Source organism: Bactrocera dorsalis, chromosome 3, assembly GCF_023373825.1.
Source record: "Bactrocera dorsalis isolate Fly_Bdor chromosome 3, ASM2337382v1, whole genome shotgun sequence".
NCBI classification, from domain to species: Eukaryota; Metazoa; Arthropoda; class Insecta; order Diptera; family Tephritidae; genus Bactrocera; species Bactrocera dorsalis.
In genome coordinates, this window is record NC_064305.1 from 83,511,594 (window position 1) to 83,523,265 (window position 11,672).

An 11,672-nucleotide genomic window follows, 5' to 3' on the forward strand; every position below is an offset into this window, starting at 1 on the left:
AACAATTACTTCAAAGCGGACAAATATAAGAAGTATATTAGATAGTCAATAAAATCTTTAAGCATTCCTAATCAAACTTCGACTTATTTGTTTTAGATTTATAATGAACATAAATGAACCAAATATGTACATATTTGGTAGACCGCTTTTTGCTTTTGTCCGCTAGAGACATTATTCCATCAGTGTAAAACTTTACTGATTTCTCAGCAAAAAACTGCGTAAGTAATTTTCATAGGCTTCTCTAGAAGCCAACTTTACTCCATTAAGGGAGCTTTGCATTGACTGAAAAAAATGGTCGTCCGGTGGTGCAACGTCATGGCTATATGGTGGATGGATCAAAACTTTCCAGCCAAACTCTCCCAGTTTTTGCCTAGTCATCAAATATGTGTGTGGTCTAACGTTGTCTTGATGGAAGACGAATCCTTTCTGTTGATCAGTTCAAGGCGTTTTTTTCGATTGCTTGCTTCAATCTCATCAGTTGATGACAATAAAATGTAGAATCAATCGTTCGACCAGGCTGGAGCAGCTCATAGTGGATGATTCCTTTTCAATCCCACCAAACACGCAGCATAACCTTTCGAGGCATCAATCCTGACTTTGTGGCCATTTGTTGAGCTTCACTACGCTTAGACTATGATCTTTTTCGCAAATTATTGTCATATTTGATCCACTTTTCGTCTCCTGTTACCATTCACTTTAGAAATGGTTCGATTTTATTCCGTTTCAGCAAAGTTTCGTAGATGTTAATTCGGTCCATTAAAATTTTCATAGACAATTCATGTGGCTGTAGCCAGCTTTTTTGAAATGGTTCAAGACCGTTTGATGATGAATGTTAAGTTCCTTAGCGATGTCATGGCTGCTTATGTGACGATCCTGGTCAATCTTTTCCATAATTTTATAGACTTTTTCAACGATAGGTCGACCAAAGCGACGTGCATCTTACACATCGAAATTTCCAGAACGTATGTGAGCGAACTACTACCATTGTTGTGCTATACGAACTAATACAGCATCGTCTTCGCAAACGTCGAAGACGGCGGCTTCTGTGTCATTCTTCCCTGTGTCATTCTTCCCTTTCTACAAATTTCAAAATTTTTAATTATTAGTGTTAAATGAAGCTTAAAATCTCATTTTTCCAACACTATATGGTATGACACAATGTGATTTGTAGCACTGGAGATATACGACTGCAACGACATCTATTGACAAAATACGAAAAAACTTGTTCGACTATCCATTAAATATATATATGTATATATACATTTACTGATCTGATCATTGAAGTGTGACACTTCTCTTTGATGGAGATGTATATTGCTAAAGAAATTACATAAAGAATTACGACTTTTCTCTGGAAATCATGTGATATGACATCAAGTGATAAATACATCATGTGATCTAGAATAATGCGATATATTTATAAAGAGTCGATAATTATATACAAAAATGGTAGGTAGGTTTCATATTCATATATATCACATGATTGCTTATCATATGACTACACATCACATTAATATCACATGATGTCACTTTGAAAGTTGTAAATTTTAATGAAATTATATGTTTATCTAAAGATGTGATGTCTTTTAGTCATACCACAGATAGAAATATTTATAGAATTTTTCCTTATTGAATATTAACATAATCAAAAATAGCTGTGGAAACAAATACAGCAGACCAAAACCTCAACATCAACTGTGGATTTGGCGTCTGGGTTCTACTCATATGTACATATTAGCAATATACCATAGCCATATCCGTATATAACAAAGCAATTGCATTATTATAGCATAATTTTAAGCGAACATTTTTTAAATTTGTAGATAACAAATTAAGTTTCAATCATTTTCTTTCATTTACAGTAAACTAAATGGTGTTACGGCGTTATATTTTTATGTGACTGTTGTAGTGCCTAAAAGTAGACTACTAATACTATGTATTTGCCAATAAATATTTGGATTTTATTATAAGTTGCTCTATACATACATATATGTATGCGTGTGTATAAATATATTAACAACAAATTTAGAAAATGTATATTTTTTATCTTTGTGCCACATGTAAAGTATTATGCTTTAAATAATTCTGTGAGAAAAACCTATGTACTGGTTTAATTAGCAGCAACGGTACTAACGGCTGGCAAGCCATTGACAAAACAAGCATTCAGTTCCTTGTAAGTCTCAGCGGTCTGCTCAGTATATGTGAGTTGAGCGTTGTTAGTGCAGATTTTCTCAGTATCCTTGATTTGTTGCAATCCACCTTTAAGAGAAATGGCAGCATTCGAAGCGTCAGCCGACAGATTATAGATCTCATTGACATCAGCAGAAGCCTAGTTGAAAGAAGAGTAAACTAGTAAATACAAAAACGTGTTATAATCTTCAAAGAGTCTTACGGCTGCGGCATAACAGTTGAAGAAGTCCAAGTTGTCGGTGTCACTGTTGCAGGAAGTGAAAGCACTGCAAATAGCAGCGGTCACATTCACGAAAGTCGCACGACCCTGCGCAGCTGAGGTAGTGAGATTCGCTGTTGCTTGTGTGGCCACGCTAACACATTGCTCATATTGCAACGAGAAGTTGGTGGAAATTTGATTTAAGATTGGCATAAAATGGTTGAAGCATTCGGTAGTGATTGCAGGATCAGCTGAGGAACCTAACAAATTGGATTCGGCGAGCAGGTTGAGTATAACATTGTCAGCCTTAGCTCTGGCAACTGAGGTGGGCGGTCCAGCCTGTGGAATTATTATTTTTAATAAGTTTTCTAGGAGGAAAATAATTTGTATTTTATTTGAACTTACTACTGTGTTGCCAATGAGTGCCAAAGCGAAAATTGCTAAAGTTGCAGCTTGCATGTTGTTGCCTTCTTTACTTTCCGCTTACTTGTAAGGTAATGACTTTGCAAAGTTTTAATTTTGTCTTTTATAACAATTGCCTTCACACATTTTGCAAACAATTGTTGTATGTCTGGCTGTGTATACAATTTGGCTTCTACTATTCAGATAATTTTGATTGAGCGTTTTTGGCTTTATTTATCAGTTAATTCTCCTATTCTGTGACGTTCTTATAGTCTTCCCCACAAGAGAAACCAAAATGTAGAAAGTTATGATTCACTTATGCTTGAACCCAGTAATACACGTAAGTTGTACTTACTCTCTATGGGCTCTTGAAAAGCTCCAAAAAGATCTGACGTTTTCGAGCCGAATTTTGTTCAGCGGTGAAGCCCATTTCTGGCTCAATAGTTATGAAAATAAGCAAATTTTCCGCACTTGGGACGAAGAGCAAACTGGAGAGGTTTAACAACGCTTTGGAGTGGTTTGTAGGCCGGTGAAATCATCGGTTCATATTTCTATAAAAATGATACCGATGAGAGGCTAACCGTTGACGGCGACTGTTACCGCGCCATGATATTCCACTTTTTTATGCCTGAAATTGAAGCTATTGATCTCGGTGACATTTAGTTTCAACAATACGGCGCCACATTACACATATTGCCTCCTTTAATGGATTTATTGAGAGCACTTCGGTGAGCAGATCATTTCACGATGGCGGTCGATTTGCCGCCATTATCGTACGATATCGCACCGTTAGACTTTTCCTCTGGGGATATATAAAGTCTTAAGTATATTCGGATAATCCCGCTTCGATTCAGGCTCTAAAGGAAAATATCACGCGTTTAATTCGCCACTATAGTTACCAGTCGAAATGCTCGAACGAGTCATCGAATATTGGACTCAACGAATGGGCCACCTGAGACGTATTGGGGGGCCAACATTTGAAAAAGATAATCTTCAAAAAGTAAATGTGAAAGAATGTTCTTTCGAATGATAATAAATATTCCCAATTAAATTTGAAATTTCTGTATTTTTTCTTTAAAAAAGTATGGTACCTAAAAATGGATTTTTTTATTATGATTCAATAAGGATGAAACATATGCAAGCAACTACCAAATTAAAAGCTTAGTTCCATCTATTATTTATTTAGCAATATTATACATTTACTCTTAGTAATACAGATTGGTTAAGTGCAATTAAATAAAACCACATTTGTGCATATTTTTCCGTACAAATGTTATCGATCTTGATCTTTTTATAGTTGAAGTAATTTTTCCAAGAATTGGGGAATTTTTGCGTTGCGAAAGCAAGCTTCTTAAGTTTTTCTGAAAATGCAAAAAATGCATGCAATGCATTACCTTGAAATGCAGCCATTCATCAAACGAACTTAACTTGTTGTAAGCTTATGTATTTAAAATGCTTTGAAAAGGATGAGGGAACATCGCTAAGCAATAAAGCCAGCAAATCTCTTATTTCTTTAAAACGATCACAAATCTGAAGAGACGTTATGTTTCTATCGCTCTTAGTTAACTCGTTTCAACCTTGACCTAAAATAGGTGAAACTGTCAAGAACGAAGTGCTGAACATTGATACTGGGAACACTAATTTGGTTAGCTTAAACCCTATATCAGTTTCACTTATAGCCAGGCTAGATATTCTTTACATAACTAATCATCAATGAGCTCAAAGTTAGGACCTCCGCTTTGACATCAGTGTGACTAATTCTCTTAATTTGCATGCTACGTGCATTCAAAAAACACAAACTAGGCTCGGCGATGCGGTGTTTTTTTTTTAATTGGGGGAAGAATCAATTCCGAAGTGCGGAACTTCTATCCACTAAACCAAACCTACCCCCAACTCCAAACTCTCCCACGGAACCACCTGATTATGTATTACTTCGTGACTTCGTGGAAGTGATAAGTGATTCCAGTTCTCAGTGGACTGACACTTAAGTGTCGTAAAATATTTCACCGTAAAACTACCACCGAGTGCAGTCCCTTGCACTTAAAGAGCGCGGGCAATAAAATTTGAGTGAGGTTTGCCATCTCTGCTACCATATCGTTAAGCTTTTGACTTCATCTTCTCTTTTGGCTACGATAGATGGCTCTAATAATTTGTATATTCGCTCGTATTCGTCAACCTGGATGTCAATGGGCATCATACTGGCTATTACTTCAGCAGCATCGTTTTAACCGTGGCCACACAAAAAGCAGCCAGCTCTCTTTCCCAGCTGCGTAGCCTCCGCTGTTTCTAGTGCTTTCATTCCTGCAACAGTTTCATTGACAACTTGGACTGCTTTAACTGTTATCAGACAGCCATAAGTATTTTTTACGATTTTAATACGCTTTTGTATTGACTCGGCATTTCTCATCTAAATGAGACTTGAATAATATCTGCAGTCTGTGCGGCTACGCTTTAATGCAGCCATTTTTCTTAAGCTAAGAGGGCGTAGAATCCAGATAACTATTTTATTATTTGTTTATGGTTGATTTAGAAAGCCGTGATCTCTCCTAAACGCTGCCTACCTCAAAACAACAAGGCAGGATGTTTCAAGGCAAGAAGCGAGTTTTTTCCAAGCAATGTTATGTGGTATTAATTTTTAAGAAATTGGTACGGTCAAGCGTTTAATTTCATGCTGCCGAATCATATTCTATATCTAACTCATTCACTCAGCCTGATTCTTCAGAAAGAATCGATCGATCTGTCAAAGGCATCAAAGATGATAGTTCCGAAATCGTATACAAAAATCTGAAAAACATTTTCGATCCATTTATTCAGGTGCGAACAAAATTGGGGACAGAACTGAAGTTGACGAAGATAAATCAAGAATCTGTGGCCGACAAAGTAAATGCGAAAATTTCTGCGTGAGAATTTAGGGGAAGAATATTACAGGGTTTCACATTCCTCTGTTGGATACAATCGGCGAAGATTTATTTTCTAGAGAAGTATTGGATGGATTTCAACTGCGTTTATTGCTTCCATAAAAAGCATGTACTTTGAAAACCATGACCTTGATAGATAGATTCACAGGCCTTTTGGATAATGCTAACGTCGTATGACGTTTGAAGCTCAAAGGTGAACTCGAGCACTGGCAATGCCTTTCGGGGCAGAAGCAGAAGTCAAAAGACAACATCTACTGCGTTGGAAACGTTGAAAAGTTGCGATATAGACCTATATTCCATAATGTATCGTTTTCTTCGCATATTCTGCACACTTCCTGTGACGAGTGCGACCTCTGAAACACTTCGCCACATGAAAACTTGTCTCAGGACGAACATCCTTCAAGATAGATTGATCGACCTGGCGCTGCTGCACATGCATCATGACATTGAAGTCACTGCAGAAGAAGTTCTGGAAAAATTCTCAAATCTGGCCCACATCGTTTTGTTTTGTGAAATATTTCCATTCAATATATGAAATGACTACATAATTATATTCGTATATAAAGTATATCACCCGCTCGTCTACGATTTACTTGTATAATGCGCTTTTTTCAATTTAGTAGGATTTGATATCAAAAGGTCTATTCGAAAATTTTCCACAATGATATTAAACTGTATAAGACTACTATATTTTGTATAATGATCTTCATGTTTCAAGTAAATGTTTATATTATAATTAGCATAATTGATTACATGGAAAAGAAGTTTTCAAACTATTGAACTGAACCATTTCTTATATAGACTTTAGGCTTTATGTGTTAACTGCTATGCCACTAGTACTGGCGGTTGGCAATCCATTAGCGAAGCAGGCATATAATTCCTTATAAGTTTTCGTAGTCTGCGTTGAGTATGTCTGTTGGGCTTTATTTTGGCATATTTGCTCAGTATCACTGATCTGTTGCAGTCCACTCTTCAAAGAAACAGCTGCATTTGAAGCGCTAGTCGATATATTAAAGATTGCACTGATATCACCAGAGGCCTAGTCAAGAGAAAGATATGCCAGTTAGTACAAAAATGAGTGCTACTCTTCAAAAATACTTACAGCTGTGGCATAGCAATTGAGAAAGTTCAAATTATTGCTCTCGCTGTTGCACGAAGCGAAAGCATTGCAGATGGTGGTCGTTTCATTTACGAGAGTAGCGCGATTCTGCGCTGCCGAGGCGGTAAGCTTGGTTGCTGCTTGTGAGGCCGCAGTAACGCATAGCTCATATTTCACTGAGTAGTTCAGCGAAATTTGATTTAAGAGTGGCATGTAGTAAGTGAAACATTGTGATGTGATTTCGGGATCAGCCGATCCACCTAAAATAGTACTTTGATCCAGCAAATAGATTACATTCTCATCTGCTTCAGCCTTAGCAACAGCAAATGGTAGTACAGCCTGAAATGTTATAGAATATGTTATTGTGTGTATTTATGCTCAAAATTTGTTGCCTTTACCGTTGTGCTGCCAATGAGTGTCAAAACAAAAATTGTGAGAATCAACGTTTGCATAATGTCCAGTCGTTTACTTCGCGAGTGCTTTCGGTCAAATGAGCAGCAGCATTTCCGAGTCAGTTTGCCTTAACAATTATTTTCATATCTATTGTTAAATGTTTATAGATATCAAAAAAATTTGCCGATTTTGTTATAGCTTCGTGTTTATATAGTTACAAAGTTGATTGAGTATCTTCAGCTTTACTTTTTATCGATTAAGGCAAGAAAGTTATGACGCTTCAAAGCTGGGAGGCCTGTCGGAATTGACTCGCGCAGCAAATGCATGAATCACTTATAATTAAAAAAAATTATTAGTTCAGTTTAAAGTTGCGCTATATGCCGGCTCTTCTTAGGGTCTAATCCAACCATTAATGATATTAAGGGACCATTCAGTGTTAAGTTTTGATTAAGTTGTTGATTCAACAAGTAATTTTGATTGTGGTATAAGCTCCAAAAAAGTTATCTTTGGTTCTGTAAACATTAAAGAATGCGAATCGAACAAACAATTGATAGAGACGAAATTTGGTATTCGGGTTCATTTTTGTAGCTGTAAGGCCTTTGCTCATACCTTATTATCTCACTTTAGAGAGGGGGCAAGTTACAAATGCAATTGCAATTTCAAAAACTGAAAAAGTTTCCATATAGACAAACGGTTAGTTGGACATATCTAAATCACCTCAGCTCTTCACACTGATCATTTATATATTTTTATTATTTGGTATAGTTTGAGAGCCGGTGAAATCATCGTTTCATATTTCTTCAAAAATGATGCCAGTGGGAAGGTGACCGTCAATGGCGACCATTACAGCGCCATGACAACCGACTATTTGATGCCTGGAATTTATGCTTGTGACCTTGGCGACATTTGGTTTCAAGAAGACGGCGCCACTTCCCACAAATCACATCAATTAATGGATTTATTGAGAGAACACTTCGGTGAGCAGATAACTTTACGTTTTGGGTCGGTCGATTGGCTACAAAGATCGTGTAATATGACACCGTTAGATTTTTTCCTGTGAGGATATATAAAGACTATGCGAACAATGCCGCTTCGATTCAAACCTTGGAGCAAAACATCACGCATATTGCCAGTCGAAATCCTCAAACGAGTCATCGAAAATTGGACTCAATCGATGGATCATCTAAGACATAGTCGAGGCCAACATTTGAAAGAAAGTAGCTTCAAAAAATAAAAGCCAAAGAATATTCTTTCGAATGATAATAAATATTCCCATTAAAAATAGTACAAAACGATTGCAATTAGAATGAAATAAATTCTCACTCAATAAAGTTCTCCATTTTTCCCCACTGTTATTTCATTGAGTTCTAACATACACATCATTTGTTATTAAATGTTAGTCTCAAATTGATTTCAAAACATTGTTTATATCTAGATAATTTTTAATTCTTTACATTCAACAACTAATATTGTCAAAAATGTCAATGTAAGTATAGCTTACGTTCACTTTCGCTTCTCGACTACTTATAGAGTTTTAACATTGTCATATCTTATATGTTGCTAGTCACTTTAATACCATTATCATATATACTTAACTGTAATTAATTGCACTTATGATATACATACATGTACATATGTTTCATATCCGTTATCAGAGTCATCATCATACATATACAACAGTTCACATGCTACCTATTAACAGAGATAAGGGCAATGAGAAACCAAAAAGTAGTAAAATATTGATATCAGTACAGGAATTTGTATAATTTGGGTATATGACATATTCTTAGAAATTATAAAACAAATACAAAATTTAAAAGATTTTAATGTTTTTACAACTTATATGTATAATACATTTTTAATAATTCTATGGACGACGTTGTCATTTTGAGTTTCGGTATGATGCACATGCAATTGAGGTTAGGCGCTGTTGGCTGCACTATTAGATGGTAGGCCACTGTAGAGAGTATGGCACTTACAATCAAACTTGATCGATCGATTAAACAGGTTGAAATTAAAGACATTTAAGAAATATTTTTAATAGGGTGCTTGCTTTTAATTCGCCGACTTTTTAGGTGACGTTATAAGGCTCAAAGATATTGTTATTATTCTTACTGGCAGAGAAGGTATCAAGTTTCTAATATTTAAAAGATATGGATTGAAAGTTTAGAATAGGGCTGTGTGGAAGCTCGAATCAACTTGTTGAATTTATTGATCTTCAGAATACGCCTTTTTGATCTTAATGAGCAAAAAATGTATATTCTTCTAGCACTGCTCTGTAGAAACCATGTGAGAAGAATTGCTATAAATTTCAATTTGAATTTGACCAAAATTAAGTTCACATCAGCAGAAAGCTACAGCTGCTGCGAAAATGGTACAAAACTAGTACTTTCTGTATATTATTTGCTTTTAAGCAATCATTTTGGAGTTTTCTGATCCTCATTATGAATAGAACTTGAAAATAGACAATGCCTAATTTTATAAATCTTAAGTTCGGGTATGAATTTTTTATATTTCAAGACTGAGTAGCATTCTGTTTGTTACCATCGCACGAGTATGGCGATGGAAGTTATCCACTACTCTTACATTAACTGGAAATTTTTTACATATACATACAAATGTACTTAGTTTCTGTGGGAGAAATTTGAGAAGGATTGTCATACAAGTAAAAACCAATTCAAATTTGGCCCTGACGGACAAGAAAAGCTATGTGTATAATATACATTAAGGTGTTTTTTTTTTAACTATTATTTTTTTCAGTCCCGTCACGAAATTTTCTTGAAAATACCCTAAAAAAAATTTCCTGAAAATTTAAACCCTTAATATTAACATTAAGAACTGGACCAAGGCCTGTAAAAATTTCCCTTGAAAATACACTACAATCGTGAATTTTTATCTTTAAATTCCTACAGATCAGAGGTATTTTACGGCATCGCTTTGACTTTAGACGCATATTTCTCAGAATTGTTCCCTCTACAAAAGCGTCCAGTGCAACAAAGTCGTAACTCACACCGGCGAGGTAGTACGGGGCTCTAAACTCGATTTTCCAAGAATTTCGCATTTTTTGTATATATCTCGAAAATGACAAAAGCAACAGAAAAAATGTACATGACGAATTTGTAGGAAATTTTATTTGCTATAAAAAAGGTTCAAGGACAAAATCGCTAACATTAATACTTCTCGATATATTTAGCTTTTTAAGTAAGGCTTTATAGAATTTTTATAGACACGTATTAAGAAAACTAATGTCATTCACTTCGTAACTAAGTAGGCTAGACTCACCAAAAGACTTTTGTAAAATTTTCTGCGATTTCGTAAACTCTTTGTTTATTTTATTTTCCATGGTAAAAATTTCCATAAAATCTTCTCGGCTTTTATCAATCTAGAAAAATTTCTGTTGCCGATTTGGTTTGCGCGCATAGTTTTTATAGGACAGACAAGTCCGGTTTTGATCAGATGGTATACAAATAATCTGCTTGGAGACGAAATACTACTGTGGGCAAAAAATAGTAAGACTTTTTAATTTAAATTTCGCGCGATAACCCATTCGTCGAAATATATTTGTTCAAGATTGGTATGACCTTCATACATAAAGTGTACTCGGCTATTTTTACGTTGAGTAAATTTTATCAACAAAAATGTTTCAATAAATTTTGTATGCGGGATCAAATTTCTTGCGCAAAAATGTTTTGAATGTTGGAAAACGTCTTCGGTGATAAATTTTTGTCACGACCAAGTGTTTCTGATTGGTTGAGAACGCGTTAACGACGAATCACATCCTGAACGGCAATTAGGCGAAGTGATGAAACATATTTTTACTTGCGATGAGTCTTGGATGTATGCTTACGACCCCAAAAAATACGATCACTTGGATGGATATCTTGGCAAATGTGAGCCGAAGCCCAAAAAAACACGTTAAAGCAGGTCGAAAAAATCATGGTTATGTTGACAGTTTTCTTTTATTATCGAGGCGTGTTGCACTACGAATTCTTTTCGAGCGGCCAAACTGTCAATAAGCAATACTATTTAAGTGATGTGCAAAAAAGGGCCGGAATTTTTTTTGCACTACGATAATGCATCGTCGCATAATGCAATGATTCTTCGTGAGTTTTCGTAAATTTTTCAACCAATATCGTGCCGTAACTACCGTATTCGCCTGATTTAGTTCGGAGTGAAGGCTATTCCGGAAACTGACTTTGGTGTGTTATAGCCTTCATGTATAATTCTAAGCATAGACATTCCATCAGGGCACGTCTGATAATATTTAATGTCATTCATAAATATCACGTGCGCTTTTGAGACTTTCTACATACACTTTCCAAGCCCCTTGGCCCATCGTTGCATGTGAGTAATGCCTAAAAATATATGTTGCCTTCAACACAATTGCTTTCAAAAAACAATCGATAATGACCCACAAACTACTCAATCAATCACGAAATTTTGTGGTTTGCAAAATCAGACAATTACTTCA

General features: G+C 35.6%; 2 protein-coding genes across 2 annotated transcripts; both read right to left on the reverse strand.

The window, feature by feature from the left end:
- Nucleotides 1-1,935: 1,935 nt before the first annotated feature.
- LOC105226256 (protein TsetseEP) lies at nt 1,936-2,951 on the reverse strand. Its single transcript, XM_011205083.3, has 3 exons — nt 2,795-2,951; nt 2,393-2,728; nt 1,936-2,329 (listed from the first exon to the last, which is right to left on the reverse strand). Exons 1-3 carry the CDS (start codon nt 2,846-2,848, stop codon nt 2,111-2,113), a joined length of 609 nt encoding a protein of 202 aa, XP_011203385.2. The 5' UTR covers nt 2,849-2,951; the 3' UTR covers nt 1,936-2,110.
- Nucleotides 2,952-6,312: 3,361 nt separating this feature from the next.
- On the reverse strand, nt 6,313-7,363 carry LOC105226257 (uncharacterized). The gene is made up of 3 exons (XM_049453124.1): nt 7,207-7,363; nt 6,812-7,147; nt 6,313-6,748 (listed from the first exon to the last, which is right to left on the reverse strand). Exons 1-3 carry the CDS (start codon nt 7,258-7,260, stop codon nt 6,521-6,523), a joined length of 618 nt encoding a protein of 205 aa, XP_049309081.1. The 5' UTR covers nt 7,261-7,363; the 3' UTR covers nt 6,313-6,520.
- Nucleotides 7,364-11,672: the final 4,309 nt, after the last annotated feature.

Bases quoted from the DNA above. Each gene is read 5' to 3' on its own strand.
- LOC105226256 (XM_011205083.3), bottom strand. From the start codon at position 2,848: ATGCAAGCTGCAACTTTAGCAATTTTCGCTTTGGCACTCATTGGCAAC. The intron at 2,729-2,794 runs GTAAGTTCAAAT...ATAATTCCACAG, and splicing joins CACTCATTGGCAACACAGTA to GCTGGACCGCCCACCTCAGT. The intron at 2,330-2,392 runs GTAAGACTCTTT...TCTTTCAACTAG, and splicing joins TCAACTGTTATGCCGCAGCC to GCTTCTGCTGATGTCAATGA.
- LOC105226257 (XM_049453124.1), bottom strand. From the start codon at position 7,260: ATGCAAACGTTGATTCTCACAATTTTTGTTTTGACACTCATTGGCAGC. The intron at 7,148-7,206 runs GTAAAGGCAACA...ATAACATTTCAG, and splicing joins CACTCATTGGCAGCACAACG to GCTGTACTACCATTTGCTGT. The intron at 6,749-6,811 runs GTAAGTATTTTT...TCTCTTGACTAG, and splicing joins TCAATTGCTATGCCACAGCT to GCCTCTGGTGATATCAGTGC.